This window comes from Colias croceus, chromosome 14 (genome assembly GCF_905220415.1).
Source record: "Colias croceus chromosome 14, ilColCroc2.1".
In the NCBI taxonomy this organism is placed as follows: Eukaryota; Metazoa; Arthropoda; class Insecta; order Lepidoptera; family Pieridae; genus Colias; species Colias croceus.
In genome coordinates this window covers 2994249-3008648 of record NC_059550.1, presented here as the reverse complement: position 1 = coordinate 3008648, position 14400 = coordinate 2994249, and the positions used below count along the sequence as shown (strand labels likewise).

General features: G+C 32.2%; 2 protein-coding genes across 2 annotated transcripts in view; one reads left to right on the top strand and one right to left on the bottom strand.

Annotated features, from left to right (window-relative positions):
- The window catches only part of LOC123697617 (connectin-like), a 63836-nt gene that overhangs the window by 1761 nt on the left and 47675 nt on the right, over nucleotides 1–14400 (top strand). The window lies entirely within an intron of this gene.
- On the bottom strand, nucleotides 8740–9978 carry LOC123697556. Its single transcript, XM_045644100.1, has one exon. It carries the CDS (start codon nucleotides 9895–9897, stop codon nucleotides 8740–8742), a length of 1158 nt encoding a protein of 385 aa, XP_045500056.1. The 5' UTR covers nucleotides 9898–9978.

The window sequence follows — 14400 nt, the reverse complement described above, 5'->3', positions numbered from 1 at the left end:
TTACGGTCATGAGCATGTAAACGAGCCCAAGTTTTTGTTCAGTAAATACGGTAATTGGGTCGAAGTTGAAGGCTCTACTGAAACATTTCTGTTGCGAAAGCTAAGTTCCCGGGAGTTTTTGTAAGTGTTGCCAAGAAGTTGTTGAATTTTTGCGTTTATTCAATATTCTCTATTAGGATGGCAGACTTTTATCGACTTATTTACATTTTTGTCTGATTTTGACATTTTAATTATTCATTAGTACCAGTTAGGTTTTCAAATACTTACATTTATTAGTCACACTTTATTGGTTAAGAAAAATCTAAATATGAAATAGTTTTATCTTCAACTGCTAATGCCAACGTATCTACTATAAAAGTTATGTTCAACTAAATACATCAGAAAAATTTCACGTTCATTGATTGAGAATATAATATTAAAAAAAAAAAAACGCTCTTTTCGGCCACTACGGCTCCGCCCGAGTAAGCGCTTTTTTGTAAGTTTTTCAAATTGATAGGTAATCCTAATCCAAGCGAAAAATCCAACAAACCAAAAAATCATTGAAATCTGTAAAGATATTCTTAGGTTACAAGGGTTAAAGTATTTACAATTAAGTATTAAAATATAACTAAATTCAGTATTGACTCAAAGTCAACCATTAAAATGAATATTCGTTCTTAGTTCTTCGTTTTTATTTTTCAAGTGAATCCCAATAATGTTAGTTAAATTTGTTATTTTATTTTAAAGATATAGTTAACTTCTCTATTCAACTTATTAAAATATTTTATAGTAAACGAGCCATAAAAAGCCCTTAGTTGGCTACTTCGTTCCTTTACATCAATCTATTCGATACAACCATTTATCTCAAGGAGAGTACTTTCAAAATTTCTCGGAAGATATTAATTTTTAATTGAAAACTTCAGTTTTGTATCTCGCTGAATTTCACTATCCAAGCCTCTCGGGAGATGGATTTTATAATATCTCCCTCATTAGTTCGATAACAACCTTATTCGGTTTTTATAGTTTTTCTTTTAAAATAAATATACGTGTTTACTGTTATACCTCTTATTATTGTATTCTTTTTTGTAAACATTGAGAAAACCAGTTGTACCTACGACAAAAATCATTAGATATTATAAGGCAATCAAATTAAAAAGTATTGCATTCAATACATAGAATTTAACATTAACAATATAAGTTGGATCTTCTCTTAATCCCTACCAGCAAACAACAACTGTGTACAAAGATATTTATAAAGATATTTTTTCCTAGAAGTTCATAAGCAACTATTTCATAATAACATTAAGCTGAAACAATATTATTTTCCTTATCCTTTATTTTTAAATTATTTTATGAGAATGTACAGTTAGTACAGTATTGCTGGATGTATTTTTTTGAAACTAATTATCATTATAATATGTTATGCTATGATTTGTGTAGCCTATATACACTAAATTATTAACTTTTGATCATTCGTAGGTACTCAATGTGTACACATTACGTTCAACCCGAAATTTTAAAACTACATTAAACGGACTAAGTCAAATAAAACGTTTCTAGAAACTCGAAGAAGATTTAGATATTTTTCAAGTAGTAAATTTGGCGGAATAGACGTTCTAGCCGTCTCACAATGAACGTTTATCAGAGATTACGCGTTTCACGATCGTTGCAGTGGAAAATGGAGCAACCTTTTTGAGAATGGAGATAGAAACAGTATCCGAATGGGATTAATTATATAATTCTGCGCAGTATCCCTGTATAATGTTCTGCTGTTTTCTGTTTATGGACCTTTGTTGGACGCTTTTATATGCTTGATACGCGCAAATTGTTTGTAATTTAGTGCTGTGTGTTTTTGCTTGTAAAAAGTTTATATTATAAACTACATCTAATCATGTTGATATAATTCATTCGATAAGTTAATATCAAATCGATTTACACTGATATTTAACAAACGCACGACTAATTTATAGTTAAAGTTTGTCATACTCTCAGTTAAAGTGAAATTAATGGTTAGTGTACATTTATTTTCAACTAGCTACGCTTCGCAGTTTCACCCGCATTGCTTCTGTTGGTTTCAGCGAAATGATATATAGCCTATAGCCTTCCTTCATAAATGGGCTATGTAACACCGTAAGAATTTTGCATACCGGACCTGTATTTCATTAGATTAGCGCGTTCAAACAAATAAACTCTTCTGCTTTATAATATTAGTATAGATAAGAAAACTATAATACCATACTAGGGACAGTTCGCATCTTAAAATACATTCAAAGGAAGTTAATTCAATCGTCACAAAGACAGTGAAAACCTGTTCATACGGCTTACCTTATCGGATGCAATAATCCAATAAAGACTGACAGGAGTCAGTCAAATGTTTACAAATTCGGAGTAAGGTCAAAGGTATTGGATAAATCGAATCAGATCCCAGAATGTGAAATAAACGGGCTCTCCCATGAGCTTTGGGCACGTGTGAGAACTGAGAACTACAAGTAATGTTTAATATAGTAATAATTTAGCCAATGGAGAGAATATCAAATGAATGTAGTGCGTGCGCGATTGTCGAAGGAATATTTCGCAGTTACTTATATGGATAATCCTACTAATATAATATAAATAAAAGAATGATGAATTGTAAGTTATACCAATAAAAGTGCCTTCTGGGAACTTTATAAAAATTGTCATTGATTGATATTTTACTTGGTTACCACGCACTAGTACCTAGCGTTATAAAATTCTATGTAGGTACTTATAGCTGAATCTCACTTCGAATTTAGATAAGATGGATTGCAGATAAATAATAGAAATTTAACTATACAACAACAACAAAGTTCTTTATTCGCGGGTAATAGGTTCCGTAAATGTGCCGCGAATAGCGAAACCGTGAATATGGAATGGTAATTTGTATGGGGTTATAGGAGATACGTTCCTAGGTGACGAAGTAATAAAGCAAATAAGTACATAAAGAAATCAGTTTAATTGAAGTTTTTCATACATGTTTATTAATAACCATTAAATTAGGTATTATCTTCAGGTTTAGGCAATGGCTTGGCACTTTTTACTCGTTTTTCATTTTTTTTAGTCGACATTATAAATTCGTAGTTGTAGTTCAGGCGTTTACTAAGTATAACGAATGATTTTTATTTAGGTAAATACATAGATGTATGTACCGATGTACCAATTCGAACCGCGAATAAAGAATTTTAGACCGCGAATATAGGAATTAGGTCGCATTTTTTCCATCCGCGAATGGTGAAACCGTGAATGAAGGAAGCGCGAATAAGGAGCTTTTACTGTACTTAGGTAGTCAACAGACTATCCTATCAATTATAATATACTGAAAAAGGTATACAAGGTATAAGAGGCAAAATATATTATGTCTCCATAACTCTTCTCGGAATAGGAACATGATGTCACGTTTATATTTATATATTATATTGATATAACATTATTAACGCAGGCAGGCGTATTCCAGAAACATTATAACATGCTATAAAATTGTATATACCTAGAATAAAAAGAAATTGTTCCATAATCAAATTTTTATTAATTCATATAACTAAAGTATGATTCTCGAAAATACAAACAAAGTTTAAACCTTTGGTCTATTTTATATATTAAAAATTTTATGCTTTGCATATTTATTTTCATTTTACAAACAACATTGTTTGCATCTCTCCTTTTTCACATATTAAATGAAGAACGTTAAATAAACAAATCAAATATATCGGAAGCCATTGAAAACAAAAATAAATGGAGAACCCACGGCCGAAAATAATTGAACAGAGCTGAATTAATCTTTTATTATTTTATGAAACCCTTTGTCCATTTCGAATACAAAATTTAACGTGTACGTACAAAATATTCAAAAACTAATCCACTTTGGGTCTCTGGCTTGATGTTTCAACCTTTAAACTTTAATATTTTAAAATAAAATGCCATTTTTTACAAGCGATATATTCACAATCTAGCTCGATTGATTTGCTTTGGGACGCATACCTAACCGTTTGAAAGTATTTCTAGTAGGTAGGTACATGTTTTTTAATAAATTTAAAAATAATGATTCTGGAAATAATGATAAATTCACTGCACAAACAACAACATAAACGACAATAATTGTAAAAATTTTCATTCCAATAATATAACACTAACTATACGTACCTTTTTAATCCTTTCACAACGGAACAATTCAATGAATTAAAAATATATTCACTCATTTGAATTTCACAGATTTGCAAACTTTCTATTTTTCTCGCCCTTGCTATTTACTTACGATCTTTTCAGTTTTGACAGTTCGCGCGGCGCGCCATCTTACCATCTTTTTTTTTATTTTTAATACTGGGCTCAGGCAATGAGCGAAGACTTATTTCGAGTTTTAAGTTAAAGGTGGGAAAATCTAAATAAAAAGAAAGGATATGTTATAGTTATAACAGGAATTAAATGATGATCAGGAAAGTGAGGCTAAATAAACATGGATAATTTAAGATAAACAAAATAAGAACAAACAAATCTAAGAAACAAGTAATCTTACTATCTTACGTCAGGCGTCAGGCGTTTTAAAAATCGAACTAACCAAGAACATTTTTCTTTTAAATTCAAAACCACGAAAATGTTTAGGACATTTTATTTGGATAATAATAAAATGAAAAAAGAATACCCGTAATGTCAATCGTAAATAATAAATAATAATAAAAACCAAGCAGCGTCTGGATAGACCGTCATTAAATATGAAAACGTCCGCTAAATTTGTTAGGAGGGGTGAATTTAAAGAAAAAAATATCATTAATAATTCACACCGTAAACCACGACCTTTGTTCAATCTTAATACGCCGTATCAAAGGCACGTACTGACTAAATAATTCAAACTAAAATATAATCTCCACTTACAAAAGACAAATAGTGGTATAATGAAGGCTCTAAGACGCCGCGGGCGGTTAAGAAATAAGGGGAATTTATGTCGAATCAGACGCCAGTGAGGACTGAGATTAATTAGCCGTCGCGATAACATTATTCGTCACTTTTATTTTATTCATATATTTTTGTAAACAATGCCAAGATTACTCAAGGTAGTTAAACTTTGCGGGAGCGATTTGACTTTTTTAAAAAAGAAATAAAATAAAATTAAAATTAAACTTATTTAATTACTTAACTATAACAAGTGGACGATTTGGAGTCACAAATGTTAATGCCAGAATTACATGCAATGATACAAGCGATACCTTATTGCGAAACAAATGTTTTCCATTATGTGGAATGCTTATGTTAAATTGCAAGAACTTTCCGGTGGTCTTGCTGAGGCCAGCGGAAGGCTATTGCTCAACCTAACACAGAGGGTTGGGGTGGATGCGTAACTCCTCCCTCCTTAAGTGCGAAATTATCGGTTTGTTCATTTTTAATAACTATCCGATGATTTCGCAAACACATTACATTTAATATCTTATAACGAAGTAAGTAAAGTAAAAATAGAATTACAAGTACAAATATTAAAAATAGAGACGTATAGCCTAAAGTAGCACTGAATCTAAAATTTCTTTCACTGTTAACCATTTCACTATCACTGAACACTGATTGCTTTAATATCGTTGACATGTATTTAACTTCGTCCAAGTTGATTCCTCGCATATTGAGTACACGTGTACTGGATAATATTGGAGTTCTATTCACAGGTAATTGCGGCAAAACTATAACTTTTGTTGGTTCTACAGGATCATTCTCAGTAATTTCTTGGTGAGGGTGAATCGTTATATTCTGGATCTCGATGCTACATGGTTCGTCGATGGTCATTATGTATGTGCCCACGACAGGATATTTGCTGACATCACCATTGCAAATTTGAGTCAGAGTATTTCTGTATTTTGAGAAAAGTATCCAACTTATAGATGTGATTCTTTGAATTCTCACATTCTCTATATTGATTAGCTGTTGTTCGCAGTGCATTGGGTTTCCTTCAAATTTAAGCAGTTGTTCTATGCAAGTAGTTTCAGGATAAGGCGTTTGATTTTGTTCATCGCATAGAAATTGTTCTCCAGCAGCGAGCGATCGGCACGGTTTTACGATCGGTAAGTATTTCATCCCCTTTGCCAACAGGTAAGGATATTTAGGAAAAATGGAAAGGGTTTTACTATCGGATGCACGGTACATAGGTATAGAGTATAATTTGTAATAGTTATAAGTATAATTATCTGTAATTGGAACCTCCATTATGAACGTAATCTGGTTTTGTTTAATATACGATTTAACATTAATAGTTTCTTCTAGTTTTACTAAGTTTGCCTCACTCGCTTTAAACACTAAATTTTCAGTTTGAGATATAAGAATTAAATGTTGCAACAACTCAGTAGAATTAATAATACTTTGATGTAGTATGGATACTTTACTAAATGCTAGAGCAGTCTCTATTTCTCCTAATTTTATAAAAATAGTACGAAAGTTACTTACAAATAAATTTAAAAGACTTACAACATAAGTAGTATAAACCCAATGATTATCCTTAGATGCTAACTCCTTAATCATAGATTCTACAATTTTTAAACGCTTATCTAATATATTAGAATTTTGATTTAAGACTTCAGTAGAATTGATAAAACTATCGAGCATTTTAGATATTAAAGTAATTTTATTTCTAATGATAGTTTGATCGTTTTCAAGTTTAGCGGTAAGTTTATCGTATCTCATTGCATCACTATAGTCTAAATTTCCGGTTATAATTTTAATTAAGGAGCCTAGAGGATTGAGGATTCCTCTCTTGACACGTTTGTGTGGGACTAACTGTTCGTATTTCTGAATCGTTATGTCACGAATATATTCAGCGTGATATTTTGCCACTTGAAAATCGTGTAAGTATGAAATATTCTTATTAATTAAACTATCGAATTCACTGTATTTGCTAATAATAAAATTTAAGTCATCACTAATCTTATCTAAATTTAAAACCTTAATTATAGTCCAATAGTCTGTTTGAAGATATGCTTGCCCTTCTTTCACAGGATAAATTCCCGGGTTATGTAGAAGAGGTTGTAGTCGAAGGGCCAGCGCGGACCTCATCACTATCAGCCAACACCACCTGCGGAGGGCGTTTTACATTTATAATAGGGACCTTAGTCTTCCTTTTACCAATCTCTATCGGTACAACGTTCCTTGAACCTTGTCCTATAACCTTAGCTTTATGGAATCGCGGCTTATCCTTGCTTTTTCGCTTATTAACTTCTTTTGCAAATATAATTTTTCCTGATGGGAGACTGATTGGATCTTCACCACCTCTCCTATCTTTTACCTTTTGCTTAGTTTCGATCATTTTCTCTGCTAAATGTTTATATAGAACCTTTAAACGTTTTGCATGGTCCTTAACCAATTGCTGTATATAATGCTGCTCGAAATCAGCGTTAAATAAGCTACCTGAATCCGTGTGACCAAATACTACTTCAAAAGGGGTTAAGCCCGTAACTGAATGAATTGAACTATTATAGGCAATAATTGAATACATCATTACTGATGCTGCATCCGTGCATTTCTCTTCATATTTCGCACATCTATAAATTTCACTAATGGTCGAATGTAAGCGCTCAATTAATCCCATTGAATTAGGATTATTAGGTGAGCCGATATGAAGCTCAATTTTATGTAAATTTAAAAATTCTTTCATTAGCTCGTTGTTAAATTCACTACCGGGATCTGAACTAATCTTTCTAGGAGTGCCGTAAAACGAAAAATACTTCATAAGTGCACGCACTACCTCTGCCGTTGATCTATTGTCTATTGGAATGGCTTGACCTAACTTACTAAATGCATCGATAATAGTTAAATAATAATTTCCTTCTATCTGAAAAATATCAATAAATATTTCTTGGAACGGCGCGTCCTGTGTTTGAGTTAATTGTAAAATGGGTTTAAAGGGATTACGATCATACTTCATTTTAGAACACGTTTCACAAGCATTAATAAGGGCTGAAATAGTTTCCTGCATATTGTGCCAAAAATAATTTCTACGTATACTTGCTAGAGTCTCTTTAATACCGCGGTGACACGTTTTGCCTTGATGGTGTTTTATTATAATAGCTTTTTGTTCCTTCTCATCTTCTATAAAAACTACACGCTCCGTACATTCAAATAGCAATACTGTATCCCTTCTAAATAATTCTATGACAATGCTAGTGAATTGTTTGCGATGTTCATCATCTTCGAAATAAATGAAATACTTAACTTTCGGTTTAATATACTCTTTTAAAAATTGTTTTACTAGATCCGGGTTATTAGTAGGCAAGAATACTTCTAAAACCTTTTGCTTTTCACGTGAAAGGTCGTGAACTTGCATTTCGTTCTTAAACCACGTATATACTAGGATTTGATTTGGTTTTGTGTCTATTGCTTCATGTAATATAGGTATACCGGACGATTCTACTATATTAGCTGAATGAACTGTATCCGATTTCGACGTTATAGATGGTGACCTGACTGGGTAGTCACATGTTCTAGGAGAACTCATCGCCGATAGAGTTTCAGAGTCGGGAATAGATATCGTTTCACTAGAATCGCGTTCTGATATAGTAATTGTACTAGAGTCGTTACGCGTTCTTGGCCTATTGTCTCTATCGCCTATATTAACAACCATAGATTCGTTTTCGTTATCGGAATGCGTAGCGTTAACCCTAATTTTAGATAAAGCGTCCGCGTTTAAATTTTGCTTCCCATTATCAATCACAAATTTGGAATTAATTTCAGAAATATAAATATGTGGCAATTTCAGATTTGGATCGCAATTTGATTCTACGGTTTTTTCTTGGTAGAGGCTTTCGTTTGAAAATTTTTTTTATCAGACGGAAGCACATTAATGTCTTGAGTATCGTCAGTGGGTGTATAAATCTCATTCTCATCGTATTCGTAATTCGTATCATAAGGATTACAGCCATAGTAATTGGTATAGTCGTAAGGATTATAGTTATAGTAATAATTGTCATTATGTAAGTCGGTTTCGTTCACTCTAAAACCTGGCTGAGTTATATTTTGTGGTCGAGGGGGTGCTGTCCTCATGGAAACGTCAGTAGTCTCAAAGTGGTTATTTTGAGGAGGTCTTTGACCAAAATTCTGTGGCGTTATACCAAAAGTTTGAGAAGGCCTATAACCAAATTGTGGATTTTGATTGAATGAAGGCCTATACCCGAACTGTGGGTTATTATTAAATGGTTGTTGAGGTGTAAATTTAAAACCAAATTTTGCCTGCTGTGCATTTTGAGGTACATTTGGTATCCCAAAATTAAATCTTTGTTGAGGATTATTTTGTAAAAATTGGGGCACCGTAACGTTAGGCGTTTGCCTCGGCAGCGTTGTATTATTGTGGATACGATTGCGCGATTGGTATTGCTCGTGAAAATTAACTTCTTCTAAAACGATTTCTAAAGCCTGTTCTAATGTACTAGGTGATTTCAGTCTTACAATACGCACCATGCTTTCGGGCAAATTATATAAGAAAACGTTCAGGGCTGTATGATTATAAATCGCAATTTTCGCGCGTTTAATTTCCATATCTACCGATAAATTTACCTTCGATATTAATAATGATCGAATATTCTGTATCCTATTACAAAATTCAAGGTAACTTTCGCCGGATTTAATTTTACAGGACTCGAGAGAGATTTTTATGCAATCCTCACTACGCGGATCACCAAAATGCTGTTCTAGTAATTCCTTTAAAGCGGGCCAAGTATTAATGTCTTCGCGCTCCGATAATAACGCGGCGGCATCGCCTATTAATCTACTAGTTATGGCATGTAAAACGTAAATATTCTGTTCTTCATGCCCTCTAAATTTATTAATTATATATTCACATTTTCGAAAGAATAAATTCAAAATTCTTTTGTCTCCACCAAAAAGAGGAATAAGCTTTAACATATCACTCGGAATTGTTATTACGTTTACGCTTTCCATGTTAAATAAGTACAGAGTAATTAAAGTTCTGAAGTCTTTAACCAATTACAATAATTTCGAATTATAAAAATCACACACACACAGAAATCAATTAAAACACAATATAATAAAAATTATTAAAATATAGCAGAATAAAAATTATATGTTATCAATTACTATAAAAATTAAACTTGAAGTAAAGTGAATCACATATAAAATATAAAATTTATTAATTGAATTACGATCAATTTTGAGATCATTTAAATCAATTAATATTAATATTTCTTTATGCAAAAATTCATTTACTTTTCTTATGTAAAACTTTTATTTAAGTTACATTCTATAGCTAATTAGTCTGTGCAGAGTTTTATGCAAGACAATTCTTAGAATTAAATACGATATTCCTTATTGTATAAGTTATAACTAATTACTGATTTAATAGAATTTCATATTAAAACCAGATCCGTTATAATGAGAGACGTTCAATCCCAAAATAACAGTTAAAAAATAATTAAAAGTCAAAATTACACTCTCGTGAAAAGGATATAGGAATATATGAGAAAGGATGGCAAAAAGTTTTACTCACCAACCGATCGTCGATCCCATGTCCTCGTCGTGGTCGTTTAACAAATTTATATTTCGGTTCTTTTAGGATAGCACGGTCTTTATAGCAATGTTCTAGGGCTAATTTTGAAGACCTCTAGACATGCAGACCTTATGTGGCTATCCTACCGGCTGCGCCAGTTAAACTTTGCGGGAGCGATTTGACTTTTTTAAAAAAGAAATAAAATAAAATTAAAATTAAACTTATTTAATTACTTAACTATAACAAGTGGACGATTTGGAGTCACAAATGTTAATGCCAGAATTACATGCAATGATACAAGCGATACCTTATTGCGAAACAAATGTTTTCCATTATGTGGAATGCTTATGTTAAATTGCAAGAACTTTCCGGTGGTCTTGCTGAGGCCAGCGGAAGGCTATTGCTCAACCTAACACAGAGGGTTGGGGTGGATGCGTAACTAGGTTAATATTGTTATGTTAATGTTAAACAATATGGGAATACTATTATGGCAACAATAGCCACAGATAATAACAATACATCTTTTATAGGATTGTGTTTGAATGCTAATGTAATAGTACTCGATTCGAAATTCAAAATGTGTTTTTTTATCACTGGCCAGCTATAATTATTGTTTTTTAAAGCAAGTACGTAAACTCTTTTATTTTTTTCAGCTTTAATAAGAATAATATTGTAATTATATTATATGGGGACAGTTTAAATATAAATAATAAGGATATTGATGTAGGATTTAAAAAAATGTTAGATATTAGTAGTAGGACTAAATGTAAATTTATGTTGTGTACATTGCCATACCTACCTGGTTTAACACAAGAACAAAATAGATTAATTCATAATATGAATTTAAAATTGTATAACCTAACAAATCATCATCGTGATGCATTTATTTACTTTGACATTAACTTATGTATTAAATCTTTTACTTTGACAAAGAATACAGTGTATCTGCCAACTAGATATAAGCGAGAACTTGCTATGTTAATAGCATATAATATTAACCAGTCTGGTACATGTTCGGTATCAGACCATCAATCTACTACAATTTTATGTAGTAGTTATTATAATATACGTCAACCTAGGTTAAGTGTTGACAGTCAATCTAGCCCTAAGCTAGATTTAAACTAGTATATAAGACAACAGCTAAGCAGTCTTTTACCATAGTGCATCAAAATATTCAAGGCTTGGCTAGCAAATTGTTAGAAATTGAATTGTTTCTGAATGATAACAATATTAAAATATTTTGTGTAACAGAACATTGGCTTAAACAATGTCAGTCGTTAGTAAATATTGAAAATTACAAATTAAAGAGTATATACTTTAGGACGCAGGCTATTCACGGAGGTTCTGTTATTTTTGTACATGATAGTGTAAAATGTAAAGAACGAACTGACATTGTTAGTCTTTCTGTAGAACGGACCATTGAACTGTCCTGTGTGGAGCTGGAGCGTTATATTATTGTTTGCGTTTATAGACCCCCTTCCAGTGACTATAATATGTTTGAGAAAGTCATGGAAGAAATATTAAAGCGTCTAAGCAGGAGTAAAAAAAAAGTTATAGTATGTGGTGATTTTAATATTGATTTACTTTTACAAACACAAACGGCTACACGAATTGTTAATTTATTTCAGTCATTTAATCTATATAAACTTTTTAACGAACCCACACGAATTACACCTACTTCTGCAACCTGTATTGATAATATATACTGTGACTGCATCTGTTTAGAGAAAAATATTCTCAATACATTGACTTCGGATCACTGTGGCCAGAAAGTAGTTTTTGAATGGGATTGCATACCTACATTTAAAAGGATTAATGTTAGGCCTATAACTAAAAAAGGCATTAATAAATTTAAGAATAATATTAATAAAAACCTGCCCGTACTAAATGATCAATCCTTTCCTAATAGTCCTTGTGAAATGTTTAAAAATCTTTTTAATTTAGTACATAATGAATTTGAAAAAATATTTAAAGTTAAATCTTTAAATATTACCAAGGATTTACCATTTAGTAAATGGGCGACAGCTAGTATACATAGGTGCAGGAACATTCTTTATGAATTATATGGTATGAAGCAATATAATAAAGACCCATCTTTTCTTAGTTATGTTAGAAATTACTCAAAAATTTTTAAAAAAGTTTGTTTTACTGCAAAGCGTTTGTATATCAAAGAAAAAATACGCGACTCTGATAATAAAGTTAAAACAGTTTGGTCTATTATTAATGGTGAAATGGGTAAAAGCAAATCAAGTAATACCATAAAACTTGTAAATAATGACAGGGTTATTGACAAAAGTGCTGATGTTGCGCTTGCTTTTGAAGAATTCTTCAGTAGTGTCCCTGCTACTATTACTAATAGTTTAAATTCGTCTTCAGCACTTGCAGAAACCTTTTTGAGAGACCATGTTGCGGGGTGCAGTACATTATTTGAATTACGACACGTAACTGCTAGTGATATTGTTACTGCCTTTAAGACGCTTAATCTAAAAAATACTTGTGATCTTTGGGGAATGTCCGTAAATTTAGTTAATAATATAATAGAAAATATTGCGAAAAATTTAGCTTTCATATTTAATAAGTGTTGTGACTATGGTACATTTCCTAATTTACTAAAGCTTAGTAAAGTTATACCTCTATTTAAGAAGGGCGATCAAGAAGACTGTAACAATTATAGACCTATCTCTATTTTACCAACATTAAGTAAGGTATTCGAGAAGTTAATATTAAACCAATTGAGTAGTCATTTTGCATCTAATAATTTACTGCACACCAAACAGTTTGGTTTCACAAAGGGGCGCTCAACCACAGATGCTGGAGTTGCACTTCTAACACATATTTATAAAGCATGGGAAAACTCAAAAAATGCTCTGGGGATATTTTGTGACCTCTCCAAGGCATTTGACTGCGTTGAACATTGTACTTTGTTACGTAAACTTAATCACTATGGAATTACAGGAAAAGCCCAGAACCTCATAGCGTCATACCTGCATGATAGGATACAGACTGTAGTTGTTAATGGAGAACGTTCTAGCGGTGCGTCAATTAACATTGGTGTTCCACAGGGGTCCATTTTAGGTCCCTTCTTGTTCTTGGTATATATCAATGATCTTCCCTATTATTTGCAGGATAGGTGTGAAATAGTTCTGTTTGCAGATGATACCTCATTAATTTTTAATGTGGATAGGCATGACCCAAATGTTGACGAAGTGAACAGTGCTCTTTCACACATATCTGAATGGTTTACTGCCAATAATTTATTATTAAATGCCAAAAAACCACTTGTGTTGAATTTTTACTTCCTAATGTAAAAAAGTTGAACAGAGATATTACCTTGAACGGGGAGGTATTGCATCCTACTGAGTCTACTGTATTTCTAGGGTTAACATTGGACGAGAAACTACAGTGGGGAGCCCATGTCAACACCGCTGCAGGTAAGCTCAGTTCAGCTGCATATGCAGTCCGAAAAATAAGGCATCTCACCGATGAAGATACGGCTAGATTGGTTTATTTCAGCTACTTTCATAGCATTATGTCCTATGGAATTCTACTGTGGGGCAAGGCTGCAGATATAGAAACTATATTTATCTTACAGAAAAGAGCCATTCGCTCTATATATAATTTGCGTGCTCGGGACTCACTAAGAGATCATTTTAAGAATACTGGTATCCTTACTGTACCATCACAGTATATATTTAATAATATTTTTCATGTTCACAAAAACGCCGACTTACACACAAGAGTAGGAGATAGACACGATTATGGCACAAGGAACAGGAATAGAATTGAAATGCCGTTTTTCCGATTAGCTAAAGTTAAAAATTCATTTATGGGTCAAGGTATACGCTTATACAATAGAATTCCTCTCAATATTAAAGAGTTTAGTAGTTCTAAATTTAAAACTTATATAAAAGGTGTACTAGTTCAGAGAGCGTACTACA

What these genes read in the sequence shown, in the direction of transcription:
- LOC123697556 (XM_045644100.1), bottom strand. Translation starts at nt 9,897, where the DNA reads ATGGAAAGCGTAAACGTAATAACAATTCCGAGTGATATGTTAAAGCTT.